Source organism: Lutra lutra, chromosome 17 (genome assembly GCF_902655055.1).
Source record: "Lutra lutra chromosome 17, mLutLut1.2, whole genome shotgun sequence".
Classification (NCBI taxonomy): domain Eukaryota; kingdom Metazoa; phylum Chordata; class Mammalia; order Carnivora; family Mustelidae; genus Lutra; species Lutra lutra.
The window spans coordinates 52,921,288-52,947,912 of NC_062294.1; the positions used below are offsets into that span (position 1 = coordinate 52,921,288).

Here is a 26,625-nt window from a genome sequence, read left to right on the forward strand (position 1 = left end):
GTTTTTATTGATGAGTAAAGTGTATTTATGTAGTAAATTTCAGTGAACATATATGTTACAAATGACTTTCCCAGTTTATCGTGTTTTTTCCAACTCGGTTTATAGTCTTTTGGACAAATTGATCAATATTTTACGTTTTCTGGCTTTGCTGTGATGATAAACTTTTTTCCAGGCTTCAGGATTGTACAGTGTGTTTCTTTATTCCTTCTGCTATTTTTAAGGTTTCATTTGTTGCATTTACATTTTTAATCCACCTGGAATGTATTTATGTTCTAGGCCAGTTTCTGGCCGCTCTCCCAGAAAACAACAATCAGGTGTTGCCTAGCAACCGCCACTTGGGTTGGAATTAGGCTTCTTTGAGGGGGAAAAACAGCTGCACTCCCCCCCGAGTGGAAGGCAACCTCGAGCGTTGCCTAGTAACCCTTTTCAGAGAACGTGATTGGACCCTTCACACGACCCTCCCCCTCCAATATCCCCGCGCCAGAAAAAAATTTAACTAGAAACCTAATCTCTCCGATAGAAAACTAGGACAGCGTGTGCGTTGCATAGCAACCAGGTCTCCTGACCCTCCCACTGAGACCTGAATCGGAACTGGCGCCTCGCTCAAAGATGGCGGCCGACTGCTCCTCTCTCAATATATGTCACTCCACATCCTGACAATGATTCAGTCTTCCCCGTCAGGCCCCCGAAGGGGTTCGCTGTGCTCTTAATCTTGCACGCGGTGCGTACCAACGAGGATGGACACAGAACCAGCGCGCCCTGAGTGCCCCGCACAAACATGGCCGCAGGCGCGTCGAGCGGCGACGCTAAGACGTCCGGCGCCGGTGCACGCGCAGCGCAGGCGCATTTCCGCCCATCCCGCAGCGGCGGCGGCGGCGGCGGTGGCGGCGGTGGCGGCTGGGGCGAGGGGAATGGTCCCCGGGTCGGAGGGCCCGGCCCGCGCCGGGGGCCTCGTGGCTGACGTGGTGTTTGTGATTGAGGGCACGGCCAACCTGGGGCCTTACTTTGAAGGGCTGCGCAAGCACTACCTGCTTCCGGCCATCGAGTGAGTCCCGTTTCCGCGACTTCCAGTCCGGCCCTCCGACTTTAGTTTTCCACGGTTTCTTGCCTGACCCCGACCTTTTGCCTCCGACCCTCACAGGTATTTTAATGGTGGTCCTCCTGCCGAGACGGACTTCGGGGGCGACGTGAGTCTTGGGACTCCTGGGTCTGAGGGAGGAGGAGTTGGGGACCGACTCCCGGGTCTGAGGGAGGAGGGGCTGGGGACCGAACTCCTGGGTCTGAGGGAGTAGGGAGCCGGGACCGTACTCCTGGGTCCGAGGGAGGAGAGAGGAGGGAGCCGGGGATCGGACTCCTGGGTTTGAGGGAGGAGGGAGCTGGGGGTGGACTTCTGGGTCTGAGGGAGGAGGGAGGTGGACTGGGGTCCCAGGTGAAAAGTTCTTCTGTCCTCTCCTCCCAGTATGGGGGGACCCAGTACAGCCTCGTGGTGTTCAACACGGTGGACTGCGCTCCTGAGTCCTACGTACAGTGTCATGCTCCCACCAGCAGCGCCTATGAGTTTGTCACCTGGCTCGATGGCATTAAGTGAGCTTTTTCTTGTGTTTGCGGTGGGTTGGGGGACCCTGCAAGGGATCATGAATGGATGGTGGCTTGGTTTGAGCTTCAGGGACCGTCCCTCACACTGGGTGGCTGAAAGGGCTGAGAGGGATTGTTTTTGTCCATAAGTCACTTCCGCGGTGGGTTCTGTGTGCTCAGCGGTTTTGCCATCCTGTGTGGAAGTAGAAAAATCTTCCCAGTTTGGGAGGCCTGTTGAGCTCCAGCGCTCATCTGGTACTATGGGGTCCTCCACGTTCTGCGTGATTCTCCACGTTCTTTGGCTGTTTCTCATCTGTACTCCAGTCTTCCTTTTTCAGCTGGGCCCTTTGAAGCCTGAGTGCGAGGCGGGGTGGGGCCTAGGCCAGGACAGATCCCTCTGTGCTTAGGATGGGATGTGGAATGTTCCCTTTGCCGGCCCAGTGCGGGTGCAGACAGCCTGCGGTCAGATCACAGCTGAACGGGTCAGATCACAGCTAAACCACGACAAAACTCCCGGACTCAGAGGAGTCCCTGTTCCCTTTGTGTCTACTGTAGTTTATCTCCTATCCCTTTGGTGGGGGGGGGTTGTTATAGTACTTATTTATTGTATTATTTATTCTCAATTGTGTAATAGATTGTCCTAAAACTTAGTGGGTCCAGACCGTAAATGTTAATTATTCTGTGCCAGCTCTGTAAGTAAGGAATTCAGGACTGGCTTAGCAGATAGTTCTGGCAGGGTCCCCTGAGGTGGCTGTTATCCAGGGGCCTGGCCCATCCATTGTCAAGGTGGCTCACTCTGTGGCTGCGGAGTGGCCTCCTAGCGTGGCAGCAGGCTTCCCTCAGCAGCACAACAGAAGGAGCAAAGAGGAGGCTACGTGGGTTTTTATGATCAAGTTTCGGAAGTCACACAGCATTATCTCTGCCGCATTCTGTTTAGTATGGCTGTCAGTCCTGTTCAGTGCGGGGAGTGTGCGCGGAGATGAATGCCGAGGGTGTAAAATACCACGAGGTGGGGGTCATTGGGGGGCACTGGCTACCAGGACTTCATAGGCATTCTTTGGGAATTAAATGAGTTGGTGACCCCTTCAGACAGCACCTGGGATGTATTAAGTGCTGTGTTTGTGTTCGCTGTTGGTTCACATCTCGGTTTCTTGGTCGGTGAGGGGATGATGGCAGTCCGGATCTCTGTGGTCTTAGAGGATCAGAGGAGCTCATCTTCCTGTAGTGCCTTCATTCTGCCGGGCTCGGTGTCTGGTCTGTGGTTTGAGTTCACTAAACGGCGCCGTTTCATGGCTGCTGTTCTCTTCCTACATTTGTTCAGCACGTGCTTGCTGAGTGCCTGCTTGGTTCCAGACTGCATGTGCTGGACTGGGGGCTGCCCGTTCCCTGGGAAGTTGACACCCAAGTTTGACCCCGCATGGTCATTCGAGCTGGTAGTCAGGACAGAGTGGCATTTCCTGATCTCAGGACTGTTGACACTTCGGGCTAAGTGATTCACTGTTGCAGAGGCTGTCCTGCACACTCCCAGGAGTTCAGTATTCTCCCTCGCCTCTAGCTACCAGGTGCCAGGAGCCACCTCCAAGTTGTGACACACAAAAATGTCTCCAGACATGGTCCGATGTCCTCTGGGTGGCGAGTTGGGGGGACAAAACCCACCCCAGCTGAGAAGTACTGAGATAGATTGTTATGAGACTTGAATAATGGTAATTGGGGGGCTCTTTGAGGCCCAAGTTCAAGTGTGATGTCCCTTAGGTGCCTAGCTCCGAGCACAGGGTCTGGCCTGATTTCTTCCTGGTGACCCTCGAAACTGCAAGACCCAGCTCCGGTGTCCCTCCCCGGATGCTGGCAGGCACCCAGTCGCTCCCTCCTCTGCGCCTGCCGCTCCTGGCTGTTGCCCTGTCCTACTCCCATGCCTTTGAACCGTGAACGTCTAGGTCCCTGGTGTCCCTTCTCCTTTTTTGTTGCCAGCTGGGGCCTGGCGCCCAAAAGGCCTCGGGAGACCTTGACAGTAAATAAATGAGTGAAAGCCATGGAGAAGATCATCACCAAGAAATCAAAAATTCTGGTGGTGTTGACTTGTCAGGACACGCAGTTAAACCTCCTTATTTACAGCTTTCCGGGGCGCCCGGCCGGCTCGGAAGAACATGCTAGCCTTGATCTCGGGGTTGAGTTTGAGCCCCATGATGGGCGTAGAGAGGACTTAAATAAGTAAATAAACACTTTTTAAAAAATCTTAAAAATATTTAAGTAAATAAGTCTTTCCAAAGCGTGTGGAAGAGAAGAGGGAAATGCTTTTCGAGCACATTTGGTGCGCATCCACGCCTCCTCTTTAATCAACTTAGAATCAGCTTTAACCAAATGAAGGAGCTCTGTAGGCTGTGTGCTCACCTCGGAATCCTCCCAGTCAGCTGATAAACGTTGGCAGTGCTCATTGTTTCAGCAAGTCCTGTGTAACCATCTAAATTCACTTTCTGTGACTTGGCCTGCTGGTCTGGCACAGAGATCACAAAGAAAGTCTGTGGGCTTTGTTCACACTCGGAGAAGAAATCTTATCTTCCTCCGAAACGTCTGTAACTTAAGGAACAAAGCATGCAGTGTGATTTGTGAAACGTCCTTGCTTTGGGAAGATTTATTTCTGCTGTTCCATTTCCTTTCTTTCAAGAGGGGCGGGGTTGGTGTTTTTTTTTTTTTTTATCTCCTCCCCTACAGCAAATGACCCAGAATCAGAAAGAAAGGATAGAAGGAAAAGGAGCTCTGAGTGTTTTCTCCCTAGCACTGTGACCGTCTGTTCGTTCATTCATTCGTTCCTTCAACAGGTGTTTGTGGAGCAAACTGCCCTGGGCACTGAGGCCTTGGGGATATAAGGCAGCCAGGTCCTGGCCCTCTTGGAGCTGGTGGTGTTCATAGTAGTGTGACTGGCCAGGCGGGTCGAGCCTGGTGGCTGTTCAGTCACTCATTTTGACCAGTACCTTGGAGGGCCTCCAAAGGCTCATTACCCGTGAGGGTGGGCAGTGAAGACTGGGGTGGGGTGGGGGGGTTGGGCAAGAGGCAAGGGAAGCAGTAAGAGGCCGAGCCCACCCTTGGCACCAAGCACTGCCGCCTTACTTCGCGTGTGCACCGGTGAGGGCTTCGTTTGGAATTACGGCTTATTGTAAACTCGATGGTATTCAAAACGTATTTTGGAACAGACCAGGTTTTATTTCTGCTCCCCATTTTTCCAGCCTTTCTCGTTTCTTGGACAAAATATGTGTTCCGTAGCTCTCTGAGTGGGTAACAGGCAGCCTAGCTCTGGAAGAGAAAAGCGAGTTCCAGGATCTCAAAGTGATTGGTTGATCACACGTTCCCTCATATGTTGCTTTTTTAAATTGTGGTAAAATTCGCATAACAGAGCTGATTATTTTGAAGTGAGCAGTTCCGTGGCATTTATTCTGTGTACACTGGGCAGTCACATGGCCCCAAAACATTTTCCCGTCTCTAAAGGGAGATATGCACACATGAAGCAGCTGCTCCATATCTGTGTGGGTCGTGTCCTTCCCCCCCCCCCCCCCCCCCCGCACCGCCTTCTGGCCAGGCCCAGCCAGGACACTTTTTGCTCCAAAAACCTCGTGAAGATAGCGGTTTGATTTATTCGGGAACAGGAAGCTGCGGCAGAGCGGGTGCGGGGTCCGTTCCGTCACTGGGGGCTGCCCCCCAACCCTGGCCTTCTGGTTCTCGTGCGGAACAGTCTTGGTGGTAGGGAAGAGCAGGGCTGGGAGCAGGGGTGGGGGTAAGGAGCAGCAGTGGGGCCTGCGTGCCCAGAGAGGGAGAACGAAGGCCTCGAGGTCACAGGGCCTAGAGTGAGAAGGGGGCAGAAGCCTGCAGCTGGTAAGTATTGGCGTGAGAACTTGGGACGGGAGCAGAGGGTCGAGCTGCTGTGGGTCCCGCATCCAGGAGGCCCCGTGTGTCCTCGGGCACCTTGCACACAAGCTGGAGACGCCTCGGACTGGCCGCTTGGTCCCCTTCACTGCAGGCTGCCCTGGCTCCGGGCGTCAGGTGCGCTGTGGAGGGAAGCCTGACAGTCACGCCCTCCAGTGACATGGCATATGATTGAGGGTGGGCCCTAAAACCAGGTGGTCGCTGAGGCAGGCTTCCCGGAGGAGGGGATGCCGGGCTGGGGAGGTCATAGGATAGATAAGCAGGGATTTTCCTCCTGGGCCAGAAGAGGGGTGTGTGTGGTCACGGCAAACAGCACAGGCAGGAGACCGGTTATGTGGCAGAGCGCGGAGACCAGGGACATGGGAGGCATTCTGGACGGCTTGTACCAGAGGACGATGGAGCAGGAAGGTGGGCAGAGCCCTGCGCGTGGAGGGCCCCAGATGCCCAGCTGAGAGCTTGGCTTTATTCTGGTGTTAACGGACACGGCTGGGCTGGCGGCTCTTTGTTAGGTGCGTACGTGTGCGCGTGCGCAGGTAAATTCCGTGCAGCGGGGCTCGAGCTCTGACCCGGGGTTCAAGAGCTGTGTGCTCTACCGACTGAGCCAGCCCTACCCTCTCCTTTAGCCATTTTTTTTTTTTTTTTAAGATTTATTTATTTACAGGGTACCTGGATGGCTCAGTGGGTTGAGGCCTTTGCCTTCGGCTCAGGTCATGATCCCAGGGTCCTGGGATGGATATAAAATAAATAAATAAATAAAATAAATAAATAAAATCTTAAAAAAAAAAAAAAAGATTTATTTATTTATTTATTTGACACAGATCACAAGTAGGCAGAGAGGCAGAGAGAGAGGAGGAAGCAGGCTCCCCGCCGAGCGGGGCTCGATCCCAGGACCCTGGGATCATGACCTGAGCCGAAGGTAGAGGCCTCAACCCACTGAGCCCCCCAGGCAACCCTGTTCACCATCTTTCCTCCTGCTCTGCTCTGCTAGCATGTGGTCACCGTGCACACACGCACCTGTGGCGAGAGTAGCCTCACTGCCCCGTGATGGGAAGAATCCCGGTGGCGGCAGCTGCACCACTTAGAGGCTGTCCCGCTGCCACAGCCCACACGGGCTGGTCACTGGTGACCTGTCTGCGCATCCGACGGAAGGGAACCCTGAGTCTGTGTAGGAACTTCCTGGGGCTGCCGAAATGAAGTAGAAAGAACTGATCGGCCTAGGGGCGCCTGGGGGGCTCACTCAAGTAAGCATTTGACTTGGGCTCAGGTCATGACCCCGGGTCCCAGGATCGAGCGTGGCTCGCCTTGGGCTCCATGCTCAGTGGAGAAGCTGCTTCTCCCTCTCCCTCTGCCGTTCCCTCTGCTCATGTGCAGGGGTGCATGGGTGCACTCGCTCTCTCAAAAAGATAAATAAAATCTTAAGTTAAAAAAGAAAAAAAAAAACTGGTTGGCTTAGGACCACAGAAAGGTAGTGACTCACAGTTTAGGATCCAGGAGCTCAGGATCAGGGTGTGGGCAGGGCCATGCTCCCTCGGGAGCCCGTAGGGGAAGATCTTTTTCTTGCAGCTTCTGGTGTCCCCACACAATCCTTGGCTGGTGGTAGTGTCTCTCTGATCTCCATATGGCTTTCTCCCTCTTTCTTTACATTTTCTTCCTTCTGAGCATGTCTGCCTCTGTATCCACGTTTCCCTGTTTTGACTCTAAGGACATGGGCCACCCTGTGACCTCAATGTAGTGTCCTTACCTCTGTAAATACCCGTTTCCAAAGGTCACATTCTGGGATTATTCGGGGTTAGAACCTTCAATATCTCTTGGGGAGGGGGACACAATTCAACCCTTGACAATGGGAGGACAGAGGAGGCCCCCATATTGGCCTGGGAGGGTGGGCTAAGGCCAGAGCTGGCTTTAAAGGTGGAACACCCAGCCCTGAGGGGAGGTGCACGGAACGAATTCATAGGCAGGTGTCCTGGGCCTTCTCCTGTCCTTGATCTGGCAGGACCTCTGGCCGGAGGGACTCCGTCAGAGGAGATGACAAACAGCCCTTGTCCACATTTGGTAGGCCTGGCGCCGCGTCAGCGCTGGGGATGGAGCAGGAAACTCCTCGGTGGCCCCATGCCCAGGCGCAGGGTAGAGGGTGGGGAGGAGGGCGACGTGAACTCAGGCTCTTTAGGTGTGGCGGGGCGGGGGGCTGGGCGGTGGCAGCCCTGGGTGCCACAGGGGACCCCGGGGCTGACAGCCTCACCCCCTGCAGGTTCATGGGCGGGGGCGGCGAGAGCTGCAGCCTCATTGCAGAAGGCCTCAGCACGGCCCTGCAGCTCTTCGATGACTTCAAGAAGATGCGGGAGCAGATGTGAGTGTGCCCAGCCTGGGGGGGGCCCCCAGTGCCTCTTCCCATCCGGCGTTGTCTGCTGCGGGACTCCACCCACTGCCTCCTGCCCTGGAAAGCTCTCCAGGAGGGAGCCAGGCCGTGTCCCCTGGCCGGTGCCTGGTCTTGGTGTCCTCACTGGGAAGAGGAACCTGCTCTGGGTCTGCCTCCTGCTTTCCTTACCTGCTGGGCAACTCAGAGGGAGTCAGGAACGTCTTTGGGCCTCAGTGTTCTCAGCTGTGAAGTGGGGCCATTCCTCCTGACTTCCTGTAGGGTGGAGTACTTGCCCTCGGCTGGGGCTGGTCTGTCCCTTTCCGGGGCCTCTGTTGTTACCTGCTCCAAGTCTTTTCTTCTCCCTGGCAGCGGCCAGACACATCGCGTCTGCCTCCTTATCTGTAATTCGCCCCCATACCTGCTCCCGGCCGTCGAGAGCACCACGTACTCTGGGTACACGACGGAGAGTCTCGTGCAGAAGATAGGGGAGGTGAGGACTCTTGAGTCTGAGGGAGGAGCTCTGGGAGGAGGGGCCTGGGGTCTGCGGAGCTTCGAGGCCCTCTGCTACTCCTTTGGAAGATCTAAAACCCAGAGGCCCACGAGGCAGCTGATACAGGCCCAGGGTCCCTTGGCTCAAAGCCTGATGGGAGTTTTGCTTCAGAGCCCAGCGGGTGTGGTAGCCTGGGGGTCCCCTGACAGCCCTCCCCTGATGGCGCCTCTCTCCTCCTGCAGCAAGGGATCCACTTCTCCATAGTGTCTCCCCGGAAGCTGCCTGCCCTGAGGCTGCTGTTCGAGAAGGCAGCTCCCCCTGCCTTGCTGGAGCCGCTGCAGCCGCCAACAGACGTGAGCCAGGACCCCCGGCACATGGTGCTGGTGCGGGGGCTCGTGCTGCCGGGTGAGGCCCGAGTGCCAGCAGTGGAGCGACTGGGGGTGTCCCCCACCCCGCTCCCTCTGACTTAGATTTTTCTCCCCTCTCTAATCCCTTCGCATGGGACTCGGTCGTCCATCCTTTGCTCTCAGTTGGGGGTGGTTCGGCCCCAGGCCCCCTCCAGCCAAAGCAGCCTGTCCCCCTGCCTCCAGCTGCACCCTCGGGCGCCTCGCTCTCAGCAGCCCCCCAGCAGCCTCTTCCCCCTGTCCCCCAGCAGTATCAGGTATGGACGTGGCCAGGGAGGGGACGTGCTCCTGGGGCCTTGTGGGAGAGACCTAGCTGGATGTCGGGGCTTATGGGGTGATGGGGAGTCTCCACTGGGACCCCAGGGTGGGTGGGACTCTTGGGGCCAGAGAATCACATCCCTCTGCAGGGATGGGAGTCACCCTGCGTGATGTGATGGCCAGGATAGCTGTCCCTTGGGTGGGCGCAGTGGTGTGACCCCATGGGACACTCAGACTGGAGTGCGTGGTCCTCATCACCTTCCACCCCCAGGTCCCTGGGAACCTGAGTGCAGCTCAGGTGGCGGCCCAGAATGCAGTGGAAGCCGCCAAGAACCAGAAGGCGGGGCTGGGCCCACGCTGTGAGTCCCGAGGGGGGACATGGGGTGGGCTCGGGTCAGCCAGGCCCCTCTGCACATCTGTCCCCGCCTTTCCTCTTGGTCTCTCCTACAGTCTCACCCATTAACCCTCTGCAAGCCGCTCCAGGAGTGGGTCCCCCCTTCAGCCAGGCCCCGGCCCCTCCTCTGCCGCCGGGGCCCCCTGGCGCCCCCAAGCCACCCCCTGCTTCGCAGCCCAGCCTGGTCTCCACCGTGGCTCCTGGCCCAGGCCTGGCCCCCCCTGCACAACCTGGGGCACCGTCCATGGTAGGCACTTGCACACCCGCCCCACTGCCCTACCCCCCCCAGCTGCTTACAGAGATGAGGCCGAGCAGTTTGCCTTCCCGAGGAGGGTGTGAGGGCACGTGGGTCTCGTCCTGGGTCCTCAGGGCTTCTGGGGGCTTGTGCCACAGACGACTGAGGCAGGAAGGTCTGGGGACGGAATGATGGGGCTTTGGCTCCCAGCGGGTGAGGACTGTTCAGAGGACCCCAGGAGATTCCGGGAGTTGGAGCGTCACGGGTCCTTAGAGTCCTCAGATCTTCCGGAGTCAGAGCATTTGTGGTCCCAGGCACCGTTGGGTGGTGTCGAGAAGGAGCCCGAGTTCCAGTCTTCCTGCTGGTCTGTCTGTCTCTCGGGTCGCCCCTCCCAGGAGACGGTCTGACCCGGCTCCACTGTCCTCCTTGCTCCCCTCTGGCAGGCGGGCTCGGTGGCCCCTGGCGGGGTGAGCGGCCCTTCCCCGGCCCAGCTCGGGGCCCCGGCCCTTGGGGGGCAGCAGTCGGTCTCCAACAAACTCCTGGCCTGGAGCGGGGTCCTCGAGTGGCAGGAGGTGAGTAGCTCGAAGAGCCACGGGGACCTCACGGCCTGTTTGGATGTGGGGCTGGGCTGGGGTCCCTGTGGGGCTGTGGCACTTGGGGTCCTGAGGAGAGTCTCAAGGAAGCCTTGAATTCAGGATGAAGGAGGTAGTAAGGATTGTGTTGTAGGTTCAGAACCTAAAAGTCTCAGATTTGGGGCGTGATGGGGCTTGAGGGGATCAGGGCAGGGAGGGGACAGAGGTTTGCAGGACCGCTGGTCTGGAGGAGGGACCCAGGGCTCGTGGGACTTGAGCTGGGGCAGGTCCTGAGCTCCGGGGCCCCCAGGGTAGGACAGGAGAGGTTGAAGGGCCCAGGCTTTGGGGCTCTTCTCGCCGTGACATGTGCTGCTTTTCCACTCAGAAGCCCAAACCTGCCTCCGTGGACGCCAACACCAAACTGACCCGGTCACTGCCGTGCCAGGTCTACGTGAATCACGGCGAGAACTTGTAGGTGATGGATGGTAGGGCTGGGGCCGGGTGGGGCCGGGCTTGCAACCTCCTGACGCCTCTCCCCCCTCGCCCCCAGGAAGACGGAGCAGTGGCCCCAGAAGCTGATCATGCAGCTTATCCCGCAGCAGCTGCTGGTGAGTGGCCCGAGGGGGCACCGCCCGCCCCTCCAGTCAGCTGGTCGAGTTCTCTTCCCTCGTCCCCTCCCTGCCCCGCACCTGCCTCCATCCCTGCTCCTCCCTTCCCCACTCCGCACGCCGGCCCGTGTGTCTCCTGCAGACCACCCTGGGCCCTTTGTTCCGGAACTCGAGGATGGTGCAGTTCCACTTCACCAACAAGGACCTGGAGTCCCTGAAAGGCCTCTACCGCATCATGGGCAACGGCTTTGTGAGTCCGGCACAGGGCGGGCCGCGGGTGCCTGTGGAGCTTCTAGAACCAGCGGGGCTAGGGTGCCCCTCCCCCTCCTCCTGAGGGGTGACTGGGGCGCATCCTCCGCCAGGCCGGCTGCGTGCACTTCCCCCACACGGCCCCCTGCGAGGTGCGCGTGCTCATGCTGCTCTACTCGTCCAAGAAGAAGATCTTCATGGGCCTCATCCCCTACGACCAGAGCGGCTTCGTCAACGGCATCCGGCAGGTCATCACCAACCACAAGCAAGTCCAGCAGCAGAAGCTGGAGCAGCAGCGCGGGGTGAGTGACCGGGGCCCTCTCCCCCCGGGACCTGCCCCTGCCCCCACGGGCCCCTGAGCCCCAGCGTCCCTCCTGGGCTGAGACGTGGCCACCTGGGTTCAGTTCCTTCCCCACATGTTCTCGAGATCTTTGTACGCCTTTCACTGTCTGCAGCGAATCTCTGAGGCCCAGCCCCGCTTCTTGGGGGCTTGGGAGAGTTAGGTGTACCTCCCAGACCACCCGCTCCCGAAGAACATCACTAGCTCCCGACGGGTTCCCTTTCAGGGTTCAGAAGGCTCCCCCCCGCCCAAACACAGGGCCCCCACTCCCAACGCCACCTGTCACTGACCTGCTCCCTGTCCCACACAGATGGGGGCACAGCAGGCACCCCCTGGGCTGGGCCCCATTCTGGAGGACCAGGCGAGACCCTCACAGAATCTGGTGAGGAGAGGGCTTGTGGGGTCAGGGCCAGGGCGGGGGAGACCCCCAAGGAACACTGTCATTTTGACCTGACCTCGGAGGCCAAAAAGTCTGGGGAATCTGCCTTGTCCCTTACCCCCATCTCTCCCCACCAGCTCCAGCTCCGCCCACCACAGCCCCAGCCTCAGGGCACTATGGGGGCCTCCGCAGCCTCAGGACAGCCCCAGCCCCAAGGTGCTGCCCAGGCCCCCCCAGGCGCCCCCCAAGGCCCTCCTGGAGCAGCCCCTGGCCCTCCCCCTCCTGGACCCATCCTCCGGCCTCAGAACCCTGGGGCCAACCCCCAACTGCGGAGTCTCCTCCTCAACCCACCTCCGGTGAGACTTGGGGGTGGGGGGCAGATGGGAGTCATGGGGCTGCACCCTGGGCCCTGATGGTTCTGGTCCTTTTGTTTGGGAGGAAGGAGGTTGGCTTTGATCAGAGGGTGTGAATAGAGCCCTGCCAAGGGGTCCAGGCAGTCTGGCTCTTCTGTCTGTCTGACATGGGCTTCTGCTAAGATTCCTTTGAAGAAAGACCCCCTCCCCCCCCACAGCCACTGGGAGAGATGTTCTCTGAGTAGCTTCTGTGCAAGAGGTTGCTCCATGGGGTGGGGACTCTGAGCCACTTTCTTTGTTCTCGCAGCCCCAGACTGGGGTGCCTGCACCCCAAGCCTCCCTCCACCACCTCCAGCCACCGGGGGCTTCTGCACTGTTGCCCCCACCACACCAGGGTCTGGGGCAACCCCAGCTGGGGCCCCCCCTCCTGCACCCACCGCCTGCCCAGTCCTGGCCCACACAGCTTCCCCCGAGAGCTCCACTGCCAGGTAAGGAGGTCCCCGGGGAGGGCAGGGGTCTGGACCGACTGTCCCAGCAGCCCCTGAGCTAGAGCCTCAAGACCAAGGGCTCCTGGGAACTGAAGGCTGGGATTCAAGAATGGTAGCTGGTTCCCCTGACCCCAGGGTTCTTGGGAGGCTCTGAGGGCTCCTGGAAAATACAGTCCAGAGGGTCAAGACCTAGTGGGACAAGATCTCTTTTTGTGATTTCTTTCCTGTGTGTCCCGGGGTTGATGGGAAACATAGTCTTAGGGTCAGAGAAGTAGTTTTGGGGATGGGCTCCTAAAGGCTCATGGGAATCAGCACATTTGTGACCAGATGGGGCCAGAAGGTCCCTCTGATGGTTCTCCCTGGGGCTTCCTAGGAAAGGTATTACCTTGGGTTCCCAGAGGAAGAGGGAGGAAGCAGGCCCAGGGCCCTCTAGGGCCCCAGGGACTACTGGGAGATGCAGTCCCTTCCCCACTGCCCCCCAGGTCAGATGCTGCTGAGCGGGGGTCCCCGGGGCCCGGTTCCCCAGCCGGGCCTGCAGCCCAGCGTCATGGAGGACGACATCCTCATGGATCTCATCTGAACCCCCGACACCCAATAAAGTTCCTTTTAACACACGCCCCGGCTCCCGTCACTGACGTCCCCCAGGACTGGGCAGGAGGAGACCTGGGGGAGACCTCTCTGTCCTTGTTCTTGCTTCAGCAGATGTCCCTGAGGCTCTGGGCTGGTGTGACGCCTGGGCCCCCGCAGTGAGTCAGGCAGTCTGGTGCAGCCCGGCTTTGGGCCGGGGCGGGTGGGACGTGGAGGCAGGCAGGCAGAGCTCACAGGGCCGTGCGCCCTCACGGAGATAGGGCGGGTGCCCGGAAGAGGCCTCTGAGCCAGCTGGGCTCAGCAGTCCGGGAGGAGACTCGGGAGTCGACGAGACCGAGAAGGAAGGCAGGTGGTAATCTAGGTGCGGGCACAGCAGAAGCAAATGTGTGAGGGCAGGAGAAGGCTTGGGGTGTTCAGAGGTGCAAGCCCAGCAGGAGGAAGGAGGGACCTGGAGAGACGAGCAGGTGCCAGGTTGGGAGGAGGCTCAGGTTCCAAACTGAGTGGCTCAAGGCTTGTCCTGAGGATGCGAGAGAGCCAGGGGAGGCCACTCGCAGGGCGCCGGTCTGGGCTAGCTGGCTGGCAGGGCCTCCGGACTGTCGAGTGCCATGGGACAAGGCAAGGCCAGGAATGCATGGGGGAGGCCAGGGTGGTGGCCTGGGGAGGGGAGAGGCTGGTGGAGCAGCTGGACCAAGTCAGGGGGCAAGAGGGGCGAGTCTGGGGACTCAGCATGCCATGCAGAGGAATTGGGGGTGAAGAGGTGGGGTCAGGGTCGGCCTCGGCTCCTGGCCTGGGCGCTGGTAGATGGCGGAGCTTCCTGCATGAGGGGCCCGGAGGAGGGAGCAGCAGTGAGTGCGCACGGTCCGGGGAGTGTCGCAAGTGACAGAGGACGTGTTGGGAGTTCAGAAGTGTTGTTAGGAGACGGCGTATGTGTGATCGTTGGAGTCATGGGAGTGGACAAGATCACACGTGAGGAGAGACTGGCCCCAGGTCCCAGAGATGGCCCTTCCCAGGCTTTGGGTGGGGTGGACAGTGGGGCAGTCCCTGAGACGGAAAACATGGTAGGGGGTAGGTTTGGGACGTGGCAAGGCAAGAATGTCCTCGGAGACAGCCGGGTGGGGGGCAGCTGGCTACGGACAGGATGTGGAGTGCAGGGACGGTCCCACCCGGGGGCAGGGAGTTCGTTGTCTGTTGTCAGACTCTAGACTAGCTTTGCTTGGTGCGTGGTCCAAGCCTGGACCACCAGCATCCGCACTATTTGGGATGCCAGCTAACATCCGATTCCTGAGCCCCATCTCAGGAGAGAGGTTGCAATCTGGTGGCCTGTGGGCCACTCTGCAGATGACGTTTTGTTTGGCCTTCCCTGTGTTAGCATACGTAGCATTTTTTCCTAACGAGTTAGTTGTAAAAATCAGGATACTTCACACACACACACACACACACACACTCTCTCTCTCTCTCTCTCTCTCTCTCGCACACACACACATACACACACACTCCTCACACACACCCAATCTGCAGCCTTCGCTTCTCTTGACAAGTCAGAAGTTCTGGCACCTCTGGGCCCGCCCTTCTGCCTAGCAACACTGGGCTGGAGCTGCCCCTTTCAATGGGGCGTGTGCTCTCCGGTTCGCCGCAGTCCCCACCACTCCCGTTTGGCTCCCCCACCGCGAGGCAGAGGGTCATTGCCTTTGGGCTTGCGCTGTGGTTGTTCCTTGGTAGCATCCAGAGGCAAGTGAAATCTTTCTTGTACCCATGTCTCTATCAAAAGTGGCAAAACGAAAGAGAGACCGAGAGGGCCACGTGTTTCGAGAAAAATGGGAGCGAGCGTATTTCTTTGTGGAAGTGAAGAGCATGCCTATGTGTTTAATATGCAAAAAAATCGTATCTGTGTTGAAAGAGTACAACCTGAGACGTCATTACGAATCAAAGCACAGTAAGAGCTTCGACCAGTACACAGAACAGATGCGAGACGCGATCCTCAGTGAGCTGAAAAAGGGCCTCAAGGGTCAGTAGGGTTTGCTCCGGGAAGGACGCAGGTCCGAGAGGCAGTGTGGCTGCAGAGCGCAGTTCGAGTCTCGAGCACAGCACGGCCCGGGCGCGAAAGCCTCGCAGCGATGGCGAGTTTGTAAAGGAGCGGGACAGCGGCTCCTGGACGGACGCGCCCGCCCGTTGACACTGTCCCTTCGGCCTGACGGGCGTTTGCACTGCGCCGTGAGTCGAAGATGAAACCGGAAGATTTACTAGTCCAGTCGCTTGAAAGAGTCGACTCCGTCGTGGCCTTCTCTGTCGTTGCTCATGAACTCTGACCACCCAGTTAGCTTTACTTATTTGTGGTATGAAGAATTTGGATGCGACTGAAGAAGTCTGTGACACGGTGCCCAGGCAGGCCCGACACTGGGAGATGGGCTATTTTGGGTGTGTATTGACAGAAATACTCACACAGACTGGCGAGAATTCCTAAGCACAGTCGCAGGCCGTCGTAGCTAACGATCTGCGTCACAGGCGGCCTTGTCAGGACACCTCCGTCCCAGGAGGCAGCGCTCCGCGAGGACGCAAGTCAACTCGTTGCCTCGATCGCCAGGAGTTGAATTGTGTTCAGAAGGAACACAGAACACACCGCGGACGTCCTCGGCACGCTCCTGCGCTTCAACCACGGGCAGGTGGACAGTGACCTTGACCCAATGTTATTTGACAGAAGCTCTGTGACCTGGTCATCACGTGATGGTGTGGAAGGGATCCGCATTGTTGAAATCTGTCGACTTGGTTCATCTGCAATGAGACAGAAGCCACACCTGGTTCCCCTGAGAAGGTCGGTCAAAGACTTTTGGTCGAGGCTACAACCCCCCACCCCCACCCTCCGAACACTAGTTCTCTGCAAAGACGTTCACAAACAGCTACTTGAATGTATGACCGTGTTTGCCCGGTCCTGGCAAAAACAGGGAAGCCACTGGCAAGGAACAGTTCCTTCGCTGCAGTTGGTTTTCAGAAACAAAACATGTGGCCTGGACCGTATTCACCCAGCTGGTGGGGCTCAAGACCAAATTCCCCCAAAGGCTCTCCATGTCCAGACTTCGTGAAAATGAACTAGCACTGTCCAGTTACTGTCGATCGTGTGAATGCAGACCACAGGCAGCACCCGCTGAACTACAGGGCTCTAGGGTGCGGGGTCCGAACCGGGAGGTCACGGCCCTACCCCCGCCTCCTACAGTGGTCTTGAGTCACGGGCTTTGGAGGTGCCCGCGCTTGTAAACCGCGGTTTTCCATTACAGAATTGATTCAAAGTACATAACCGTTCCCAGTTAAGGATTCAGGGTTGAATTCTAAACTGCTCATCCCAACGTGACAACCAAGGCCTGACGCTGACCTCTTGGTGTAGAAAGGGCGAGGTCAGGCGTCTGGCTTCAAAATCAAAGGGGCAAAAGAATTATGAAAGAGAAAATTTTAATAATTAAATATTTCTATTTTTCAATTTGTATTTTTTCAATTTTGAATTTGAAATATAAACTCCAGTATCATCCATGTTTGTATTCTGTTCCATGCATTCACCATCGTGCAGTAAAAATACAATTTGATGCTAATTCTGGCCGTCGACTTTTCTGCTGCCTGGCTAGTTCACTCATTTATGTGGCCTGCCTGGCTCCTGTCGGCATTCGAGTTTAGCGTCCCTGCCATGGCACTGCTGCACGGAATCGGGGCGGGAAGGAGGCTGGGAATCGCCATTTTAATGAGCCCCCTGGGTGGCCCTCATGTAGGCGAAAGACAGAGCAGGAGACGCTAGAGGTGGCCCCAGGGCAAGTGGGTGGCGTTTCCCAGGCAGTGTGTGGAGCTGGGGTTTTTGAAAACCCATGGCTTCAGGGACCAGGCAGGTGATGGAAATGCGTGAAGCGGACGGGTGTAAGACAGTAGGGAGTGATGGGGACTGCGGCGAACTTGCAGAGTGCCCCCCCCACCTAGTGGCATTCACATTGCAACAGCAACAAACACTGTGAGGACCAAACAAAATCCCCTTGTGCCTCTGACAAGGCCATCAGGCCGCCATTTTGCGACCTCTGGAAGAAGGAGAAGACACGGGGACAAGGACAGCCCTGAGATAGATCCACAAATCCGGGCCGGGCAGGGAGCCAGAAGGCAGGCGGACCAGGCAAGTGTGTTCTGGAAGCTGAGCGTTTCTGAGGAGAGAGCGATCGGCAAACCTGCTGCAAGGAGAAGCCAAGGGGCGAGCAGCCTGCGCGGTTTCCACCTCTAGGAATAGCTCTGCGGCGGGGGGGGGGGGGGGGGGGGGGGGGGGGGGGGCACAGGTTTGAGTCCAGGACAAACTGATTGAAAAGGAATGTTTCCAGTTGCTGGTTTGTCCATCTGTGGCCAGTGAGGCCCTCTGGACCTCAGCACCCGGGTAGATGAACCAAAGGGACCGGCCTCAGGGACCTTCAGGTCCCCTTCAGGGACTGCCCTGAACCAAAGGGACCGGCTGTATGTTCATAAGGTGAGGCAACAGAAAGCATGGGGTTCCTAGAACGCCCAGAGAGGGAAGAAATGTCCAGGCACCTAGAACTCAGCTGCACGTTCCCCAGTCCTGCCGGGTAGAGGCGGTCGGCTACGTGCTTAATGTGCCTCTTAGAACCAGCCAACACCAGGAGCACATCTGGGAAAGGTTTTCTCGGAGCGCAAGGTACTACTATTAAAGCCACTTGAATGGAGGAAGAAATAGTGAAAAACTTAGAACAGCAGGGATTAAACTCTGGCTGCTGCGCCGATTAGCTCTGGCGTTGGGCTGGTCTCTCTGCCTCCCTGAGCCTCAGTTTCCCCCAATGTCAAGTGGTAGTTTTTCCCCGAAGGACTGAGCACATGGCAGGCTCAGCACAGGCCTCCGCACAGGAGAGCTGCTCTTAGCCCCAGCTGTCCTCACGGGCCAGACGTACTCCTAGAAGCCACGAGTAGTGAGTAAACCTGTTCCTATAAGTTCGGAGTCACCAGAGCATCCATGAAGGTCATCACTGGGTGAGCAACTTGTTGGAAACATTTCATTTTGGATCAGTTTGCTGTGGGACCACACATCTAGAGCTGGAAGCAAGACTAGGAAATTCTTGAGAATTCTCCCAACTGGCAATAGTGGCAGGATGTAACTGGGAGAAAGAAAAAAAAAGATTAGGACAAAAATGCTTAAACACCAGCACGTTCATTGTGAACCTGTCTTGGGTAAGAGAAAATGCCCACCTGATGGAGAAAAACTGAGAAAACAAGACCTTCTAGAAAGGGTATATTGGCTCAAGGTACACAAAACACATATTTTCCCACTGTTTTGGGTTCTTATTTTTAAATTAACCTTAAACGTGTATTGAGTTACATACATGATTACAGTTTCACAAAGAGAAAAAGGCATCGAAGTGTATAGAATAAAAAGTTCCCTTTTGTGCCTCTTTTTTCCCCTTAGCCCAGATGTGGCCACACGGCGCTGAGGAACCACTTTCTGTCCCAGAGGCAGATGTACCGTTTGGTGCTTGGGTTTCTGTGTATTTGGTTGTTGAGACATTTATAGGCTCCAGTGTTTCTCATATAAATGGGGTCAGTTTATTTTGCCTCCCCCCACTTAAGTCGTGGCCTCCTGTCCATGTCATTGCACACGGCACCAAAATGGCCCCATTCCAATTCCACATGGAGTCCAGCCTGTAGAAGTTGTCGATGTGGAACAGACCCCACCAGTCACTCAGGCAGCAAGCATTTGTCACACAGTCACTCTGGGTCAGGAATCCAGGCACAGCCCAGCTCGTGCCTCCAGCTCAAGGTCTGTCCGGGCTGCAGTCTCATCTGAAGGCCCAAATGGCGGAAGGCCCATCCCGAGCCCATTCATGGGCTTGCTGGTGGGTTTCAGTCCCTCAGAGGCGACTGGACCCAGAGCCTCAGTTCCTTGCCATTGGCCGGAAGTCTCCCTCTGTTTCTGACCACATAGGCCCCCTCGTAGCGCAGCTTACAGCATGGCGGCTGGCTGCTCCGGAAGTGAGAGGGCAGCCAAGATGGAAGCCAGAGTCTCTTTGTAGCCCAGTCACAGAAAGGATATCCCATCGTTTGGGCCATATTTTATGCATTACAACAACTCAGTTGGCCCCAGGCACACTGAAGCTGAGGCGTAATGAAGGGAGTGTAATACCAGGAGGTGTTGGGGTCGCAGGGGCCATGTTAGAAGCGCTTTGCCACACCATGCGTGACGGTTGGTTAGCTGTGCAGGTTTTCACGTAACCAGAAATACTGCCGAGACGGAGCATGTAGGGATTTTTACATATGTTTCTGCTCGCTTGTGCAGGCATTCCTGTGGGATTCAGTCTTAAGAGCAAAATTTCAAGATCGAACAGTGTGCCGATTTTGTTTGGATTTAGTTGACTCTTTAAAAATTGAGTTTATTTTTATTTTTTTAAAGATTTTATTTGAGAGAGAGTGATCGAGAGAGAGAGAAGGAGCAGGGGGAGGGAGAAGCAGACTCCCCACTGAGCAGGGAGCCCCATGTGGACCTTGATCCCAGGACTGAAGGGTCATGACCTGAGCCAGAGGCAGATGCTTAACCGACTGAGCCACCCAGGTGTCCCATGAATTTATTTTTTACATTTATAAAACCATGTGGTTCACAGTTTAAGAGGCATCAACCTGATGCCTAGTCTCCCAGTTTCCTCTGGAAATCAGTTACCAATTTTCTACTGTTTTTTTTTTTGTTGTTGTTGTTGTTGTTTGTTCATTTTAGTTTTAAGTAGGCTCCACACCCAACTAGGGGCTTGAACTCATGACCCTGAGATTAAGAGTCACATGGTCTACCAACTGAGCCAGCCTGGTGCCCCTCAATTACCAATTTTCTTATGTGTCCTTTCAGAGCTTCGTACAAGCTAGTGGAAGCAAACAGAGACATAATCGTTTTCTGGCCCTGCTGTCCAGTGGCAGGCTAGTTTATATTTTTAAAACAGCTTTATTGAGGGCTAATTATAATTATATGTGTGCACGTATGTAATATGCACACAGTGATGAATTTGGACATCTACATACACCCGTGAAGTGATCCGTGCGATCCGGGTAGACATCTGTCACCTACGAGCTTTCCTTGTGTCCTTTTGGATTTCTGGGGCGGGGGGTAAGAGCACAACCTGAGATCTACCCTCTTAAGTTTCGGCTCACAGTGGAGGATTACTAACTGTCAGCACTGTGTTATACAGCAGATCTCGACCACTTAGAGTCCCCCGCTTTCCTCGGTGGGTTGCTTTTTTTCATCGGACAACGTATCTTGTCGTTTATACCAGGGCGAAAAGCCCTCTGTCCTTTCTCATGGCTGCAAAATATTCCTGGTGTGAACTCCTCCATTTCTTAAAGCCCCTATTATGGGCCAGATAGGGTGCCTCTGACCTTTGTGGGTGCCCGTTTTGAATTGAGACACAACTACCAATTGCCCCTCCCAAAACCACCTGGTTTGTCACTAGTTTGTGGGTGTAGATCTCCCTGCATGCGGAGAGGCACGGTGGGACGCGGTCATCTCCATTCGAGCAGGAACACCTCTGGAGCGTTTGGAACAGTGTGCTGGGGGCAGCTGTGAGAAGTGCTGTGACCGGGACCGGAAGGTTCCCGTCTTGACTTGATAGTCATGTGCCCCGGGAACGAGGGACAGGAAAGCGAGGCGTTCGCTCCTGATGCCCCTCATTTTTTTCCATCGGGTGCGGGTCACGGGCTTCTGAAGTTAATCAGGAACCTGGGCTCGAGAACCCCCTCAGCCTGTCCTTGGCTGTGACCTCAGGCTCTTGCCTCCCTACCTGTAGAATGAGGATGATAAGACTGCCATCCTCATGGCGAGAGTTTAAAAGGGAAACGCTAAACATAGTGTTCAGGTTATATCTATTATTACTGCTTTCCCAAGAGTGATCCTTTTTCAAATAAAGTGATCCGGGCTGCTGACGACCCGCCAGGTTATTACTGAGCACCTTGAGGACCTTGCTAGGATACCAGGAGGCAGCTTCAGAGGCCCGGTTGACCCTGAAGGTGGTAAATTTGCAATTCATTTGTTTGAAAAATATTGATTGGATGCCTGCCAGGGGCCGGGAATGACGCCTTGGGAAGATGGGTGTGGCCGTGCCCTCCGCGTATTTGGCGGGAAGCGGCCAGGTGCCTCGCCTTGCAGATGGTTCTTTCCTGTCGGGGGAGGCTCTAAGAGAGTGACCTTGAAGGGCCCTTGTGAGAATTTAGTAACTTCCCCCCAGAGTCTAATGTGGGTCTGGCTGTCCCCCCTGGTGGCTGTCCTCCAGTAGGAACTCAGGAGTCCCCCTGCTTTGGTTCAATAACCAACCCCTTCCTTGTGGGGTCTTTGGTCTCCAGCTGGGAACAGAGCGTGGGCATGAGAGTGCACAAGACTTGTACCTGCCTGGGACCGGAAGCGATGCTCCTGACATCAGGATGCCCGTGCTTTTGCTCCCCCCGGTGAGAACGAAATCATCCCAGTCTCCTCTAGGGGAAACTGGGACAGGTGGTGTTCTGGTGTGCCCTGGAAGGGGAAACGGGGTGTTGAACGCATCACACCACTTCTGGAGAGGAATGGAGGGCATTCGAGGGGGATGTGCACTCGGACCTAGAGTGCTCCGTGCTGCCCTTTTGGGACATCGCTATGGACAAGACATGGTCCTTGTCCTTACAAAGCTCACAGGCTAATGTGGGAGCCACGGACTATTACAAATCATGATGAGAAAGTTTAAGGAAGAATATATAGAGCCTGGAGAGCACGGATCAGGCAGATGGTTTGTTTTTTTTTTTAAAGATTTAATTTTATTTCAGAGAGAGTGCTGGGGAGGGGGAAGGGAGAGAATGAGCACAGTGGGGGAGGGGCAGAGGGAGAGGGAGAAGTGGACTCCTTGTTGAGCAGGGAGCCTGACCTGGGGCTCCATCCCAGGACCCTGAGATCATGACCTGAGATAAAGACAGACACTCAACCGATTGAGCTTCCCAGGCATCTCCAGATTGTTTTTTTTAAAACCATTATTTCTTTTTTTTTTTAATTAAGATTTTATTTATTTATTTGACAGAGAGAGAGAGGGGACACTAGCATGGGGAGTGGGAGAGGGAGAAGCAGGCTCCCCACAAGAGCAGGGACACTGATGCGGGGCTCGATCCCAGAACCCTGATATCATGACCTGAGCTGAAGGCTGATGCTTAACGGCTGAGCCACCCAGGCACCCCTAAACCATTATTTCTTAATTGTGAAACCAAAAACAAAAAATCTACAAGACAGAGATCTCTTTACTCCCATTTTGTCGTGTAAAGCATTCTTATTTGTCCGTGTTGCCTTTGTGTTCTTGTCTACATCCAACCCGTATGTACTCCCAGTTTGCCCTCCTAGTAAATTCAGTCAGCTTGGTTAAACAGGGTTATTTGGAAAAGACATGTCTACGTCAAGGTAGGCTGGGATGGGCTACAATAACAACTTCTAAACTGCAGGGACTTGAAATAGCAAAGGTGGGTTTCCTCCCTCCTGGGGCATAGAGGGTCAGCTTGGAGCCACTGCCGATAGATCTTAAATATGGTCGGCAGCACGGGAAATGCACAGAGGGCTCTGGTCTCGCACTAGTAATTAAATGCTCCAGACTGAATTCACATATCACTTTGCTCATATGTCACTGGCCAGAATTAATTACATGGCCCCACTGGACCATAATGGGGTCGGGAAGTGCAGTCCTTTTCATTGCTGGGCGAAGTGGAGTTAGAAATGTACGGCAGATAGCACTCATGAGCATCGAAACACTTTAAATATTTTGTTTTAACCAAGAGCCTTTAAGCATTCATCTCTTCTCTTTATGTAGGACCAGGACCTTTTAAGTCTTTCTCTCCCATTTATCATACAACATCATAAAGCTGTATAAACTACATCCACAAAGCACAAGTCATTTATCATTTCCAGTGTTCTGTGTTTTTCTTTTCTTTTCTTTTCTTTTTTTTTTAAAGATTTATTAATTGGTGCGCCTGGTGGGGCTTAGTTGGTTAAGCGTCCCAGCTTGAATTTTGCCCTTCCCGCCACTGGGTCTCACAAGTTCTCAGGCTCTCTCTAAAGTCAATAAATCCTGCTGGAAGCGGACGAGGGGCAGAGGGAGAGAGAGAATCTCAAGCAGTCTCCCCGCTGAGCTTAGAACCCAACCTGGGGCTCAATCCCATGACCCGTGAGATCATGACCTGAATCTAAATCAAGAGTCAGATGCTCAACCAACTGAGCCATCCCAGCGCCCCTGTTTTGTCTTTTTTTTTAAGTAACTCACTTTTATTTCTCCAATGCAGGCAACCTGCTTATCATATAAACAACTCTCTTGAATTAATATTTCAGTGGTTTGATAGGATTAAGTTATTAACTTAAAGCAACTGGCATAAACAGGTTTGGTAACAGACCGCTACTTTGCAGGAAGCGTACAGCACCACAGATGGGAGCAGAATGGCTTAGTCATATTGGCCTGCCAGCCTGGGTGGCAGGTTCCACTGATGAAATGGGCAGCCGTCTTTCAGACTGGCACACTGGGTAAGCCGGTTGGCTTCAAGGGCCATACTGTAGTATGACTTAGAATTCCAGCCTACATTTTTATTTCGCATTCTGGGATGTTTCCATTTTGCTCTCACTGGAGTGTATCCTGGCACAACTTTCTCTGCTTAGATGATCCTGGGAATTCCTACCCACGTGTGTGTCCTGACGGGAGTTGAAGGATGATGGAGAGCAGGAAGGATGTGGAAGAGATTGGTCTGGATAGAGCAGCAGGGGTCCCACACAAGCATTAGGGGAAGTTTGTGTTGAATTCTAAGGGGATTGGGAAGCCACTGGAGTATTTTGGTCAGCGAAGGGAGAGACATGGTGGCAAGAGTTAGGAGGGTGTTATCTAGGCAAGAGATTGTGAAGTCTTGGACCAAAGAGAATGGTGAGAAATGAGGACTTAGGGAAATTAAGGATGCTTCTGTCCCCGTGGTTCTGTCTCCTTGCTGCTGCCAGTGGTCCGTTGTTCTGACATGGGTGATTGTCAAGGGTCTGGAGGTAACTGCTGGTATCTAACTTGTGGGCTGCGTCCAGAGAGCACAGACTCCATTTGGTCACAATCCAAGTCGGATTTGGAACTCAGGCCTGGGCAGGTGGCTTTGTGGGTGGGGCAAACAAGGACTGGAAATACATTGTGGCTCAGGGGTTCACCTGTTTCACGGGCCACCCCTCCTTCTCATTTGCTGGTTGTTCTCAGGGCTCTCACCTCTAAAGGGATGGCGTATCCTGGTCCCTGTCTACAAACGTACTCTTTGTGGACTCAGTGTCTCCTTGACTGGAGATGGAAGACTCCTGAAGTTGCATCTCCAGCCTCCCCTATCCACATTGCTTAGTCAACATCTCAAAATTAACATATCACAGAAGAAGGGATTTCCACCTGCCCCCAGAGTCAGCTCCCTGACTTACAGAGCAGCATCCCTGTAACAGGCAAACACCTTGGCCTCATCCTTCCCTCCTCTTTCTCTCGCTCTCTACACAAGTCCTTTGGGCTCCAGTTTGAAATGAATCGTGCAAATGATCACCTCCACTGTGGCCACTCTGCCTGCCGTCCATCCCGTCTGTGCCTCCCGTCTGGATTATTGGCACAGTCTTCTCTCTGCCCTTCTGCTTTCATTCCTCCCCTTCCATCTGATTTTCAACATTGCAGCCAGGGGAATCCTTCAGAAAAGATGTAAATATTTCAAAGATTATTTTTCAGTAGGCAACGTTTGCGTACGGAGAGAATTCCAAATAGTCCAAGAGTAAATTGAGTTCCCTTCCACGCCGGTGACCCCATTCCCTCGGTCTGCTGCCTTCTCTCCTCAGAGGCAACTGTGGGTCCCACCTGTTTCCGTAGACTTGCAGAGATACTGTGTGCATGTTTCTGTGCATTCTATGAACGATCTGTTTAAGAACAAGTGAGTCTATCCCACTCCCTTGTTGAAAACCTTCTGAAGGTTCTCCAGCAGAGAGATTAAAATTCAAATTCCAACCTAAGGCCATAGGACTCTGCTTATGGGCCCTGCCTGGCACCTCCTCATATCCACCACTCTCCTCTACCCTCAATCCACTCCAGCCATGCTCACTTCCCTTACTCTTTCCACTCTCAGGATTTGCGCCCTCGCTCTTCCCTCATCGTGGGACTCTTCCAGCCCAAATAGAATCACAGGCCGCGTAAAGGTCACTTCCTTGGCTCCTCATGGCCACCATGCCCTTGTCCTATGTACTTGCACTATTTGTAACACTTATCCCAAAGTGTGATTATTTGTCTTCTCCACTGGATCTTGGGCTCCTTGAGGGACCCAGTCTCTTTTGGTCATCACAATATACTCACTGCCCGCACAGAATGGAAATAATAGTACTAATAATGATTTTTAAAAGTTTTTATTTTAATCACCTGGTGTTCATCACAATGACTTTTTTGTTTGTTTGTTTAAAGAAAAAGTTAGGGGCTCCTGGGTGGCTCAGTGGGTTGGGCCTCTGCCTTCAGCTCAGGTCATGATCTTGGGGTTCTGAGATCAAGGACCTGGGATCAAGGGTCCTGGGAATCTCTGCTCAGCGGGGAGCCTGCTTCCCCCCCTCCCCCGCCTGCCTCCCTGCATACTTGTGACCTCTGTTAAAATATTTAAAAGAAAAGAAAAAGTTAACATTTAAGGGGCGCCTGGGAGGCTCAGTCGTTAAGCGTCTGGCTTGGACTCAGGTCCTGATTCCGGGGTCCTGGGATCGAGCCCCACATCGGGCTCCCTGCTTAGCGGGAAGCCTGCTTCTCCCTCTCCCGCTCCTCCTGCTTGTGTTCCCTCTCTCGTTGTGTCTCTCTAACACAGTCTTTAAAAAAGAAGAGAAAAAGTTAACATTTAAGTCGTTACCATGCTGAGTACCAGTCCTACTACTTTAACTCATTTAATCCTCATAACCACTTCACGGTTACCCACTATCCACGATTCAAACAAGCAAATTTAAGCAAGAAATGTTACACAACTTCTAGTAAGTGAATACGCAGGCACGCAACAGTTGAGTGAACGAGTAAATCAATGATCCCGGCCTCGAAAAGCGGGCGGCAAGAGGCGGGAGGAGGTACCTAGAGCGGTGGGCGGGGCCTGGGGTACAGGCGCCAATGGGCACACAGCAATGACTGGCGGCTGTCCTGGGATGCCTGGCCCCGTCCATGCCGCGCAAGGGCCGCTGGGATTTGTGGTCTCCGGTCCACCTAGCCACGTCACGGCCTCCAAACATTAAGTCCTCCCCTGGTGCAAGGTACGATCTGTATCTCCAAACTTCTAGGTAGGCTCCTTTACTCCCAGACCCCTATTCCTTATTCCCCCTCTTTCTGAGGTCCGTTGGTGTAGTGTCCCGACTCCGCGGGTCCCGCACTCAAGGTGGGGTCTCTCGGTGTTCTGTCCTCCCAGCCCGTAGCCAA

General features: G+C 54.9%; 1 protein-coding gene across 3 annotated transcripts; it reads left to right on the forward strand.

The window, feature by feature from the left end:
- Positions 1-837: 837 nt before the first annotated feature.
- Positions 838-16,086, forward strand: MED25 (mediator complex subunit 25). 3 transcript variants are annotated; one of them, XM_047709874.1, is made up of 18 exons: positions 840-1,045; positions 1,142-1,187; positions 1,460-1,584; positions 7,739-7,837; positions 8,216-8,336; positions 8,579-8,741; positions 8,867-8,997; positions 9,270-9,357; positions 9,449-9,639; positions 10,071-10,199; positions 10,585-10,670; positions 10,750-10,807; positions 10,950-11,057; positions 11,170-11,358; positions 11,707-11,778; positions 11,913-12,131; positions 12,436-12,616; positions 14,973-16,086. In XM_047709874.1, the coding sequence occupies exons 1-18, from the start codon at positions 912-914 to the stop codon at positions 15,215-15,217; spliced, it is 2,385 nt and encodes a 794-aa protein (XP_047565830.1). In that variant the 5' UTR covers positions 840-911; the 3' UTR covers positions 15,218-16,086. The 3 variants fall into 3 exon arrangements, with proteins under 3 accessions (XP_047565831.1, XP_047565830.1, XP_047565832.1); XM_047709876.1 differs by lacking the exon at positions 14,973-16,086 and adding an exon at positions 13,099-13,231 and having other exon boundaries at positions 842-1,045; XM_047709875.1 differs by lacking the exon at positions 11,707-11,778 and having other exon boundaries at positions 838-1,045.
- The last annotated feature ends 10,539 nt before the right edge of the window (positions 16,087-26,625 follow it).

Excerpts from the sequence above, each read along its gene's own strand:
- MED25 (XM_047709874.1), top strand. The coding sequence starts at position 912 with ATGGTCCCCGGGTCGGAGGGCCCGGCCCGCGCCGGGGGCCTCGTGGCT. Across the intron at positions 1,585-7,738 it reads ACCTGGCTCGATGGCATTAA|GTTCATGGGCGGGGGCGGCG; the intron begins GTGAGCTTTTTC and ends CACCCCCTGCAG. Across the intron at positions 9,640-10,070 it reads AACCTGGGGCACCGTCCATG|GCGGGCTCGGTGGCCCCTGG; the intron begins GTAGGCACTTGC and ends CCCCTCTGGCAG.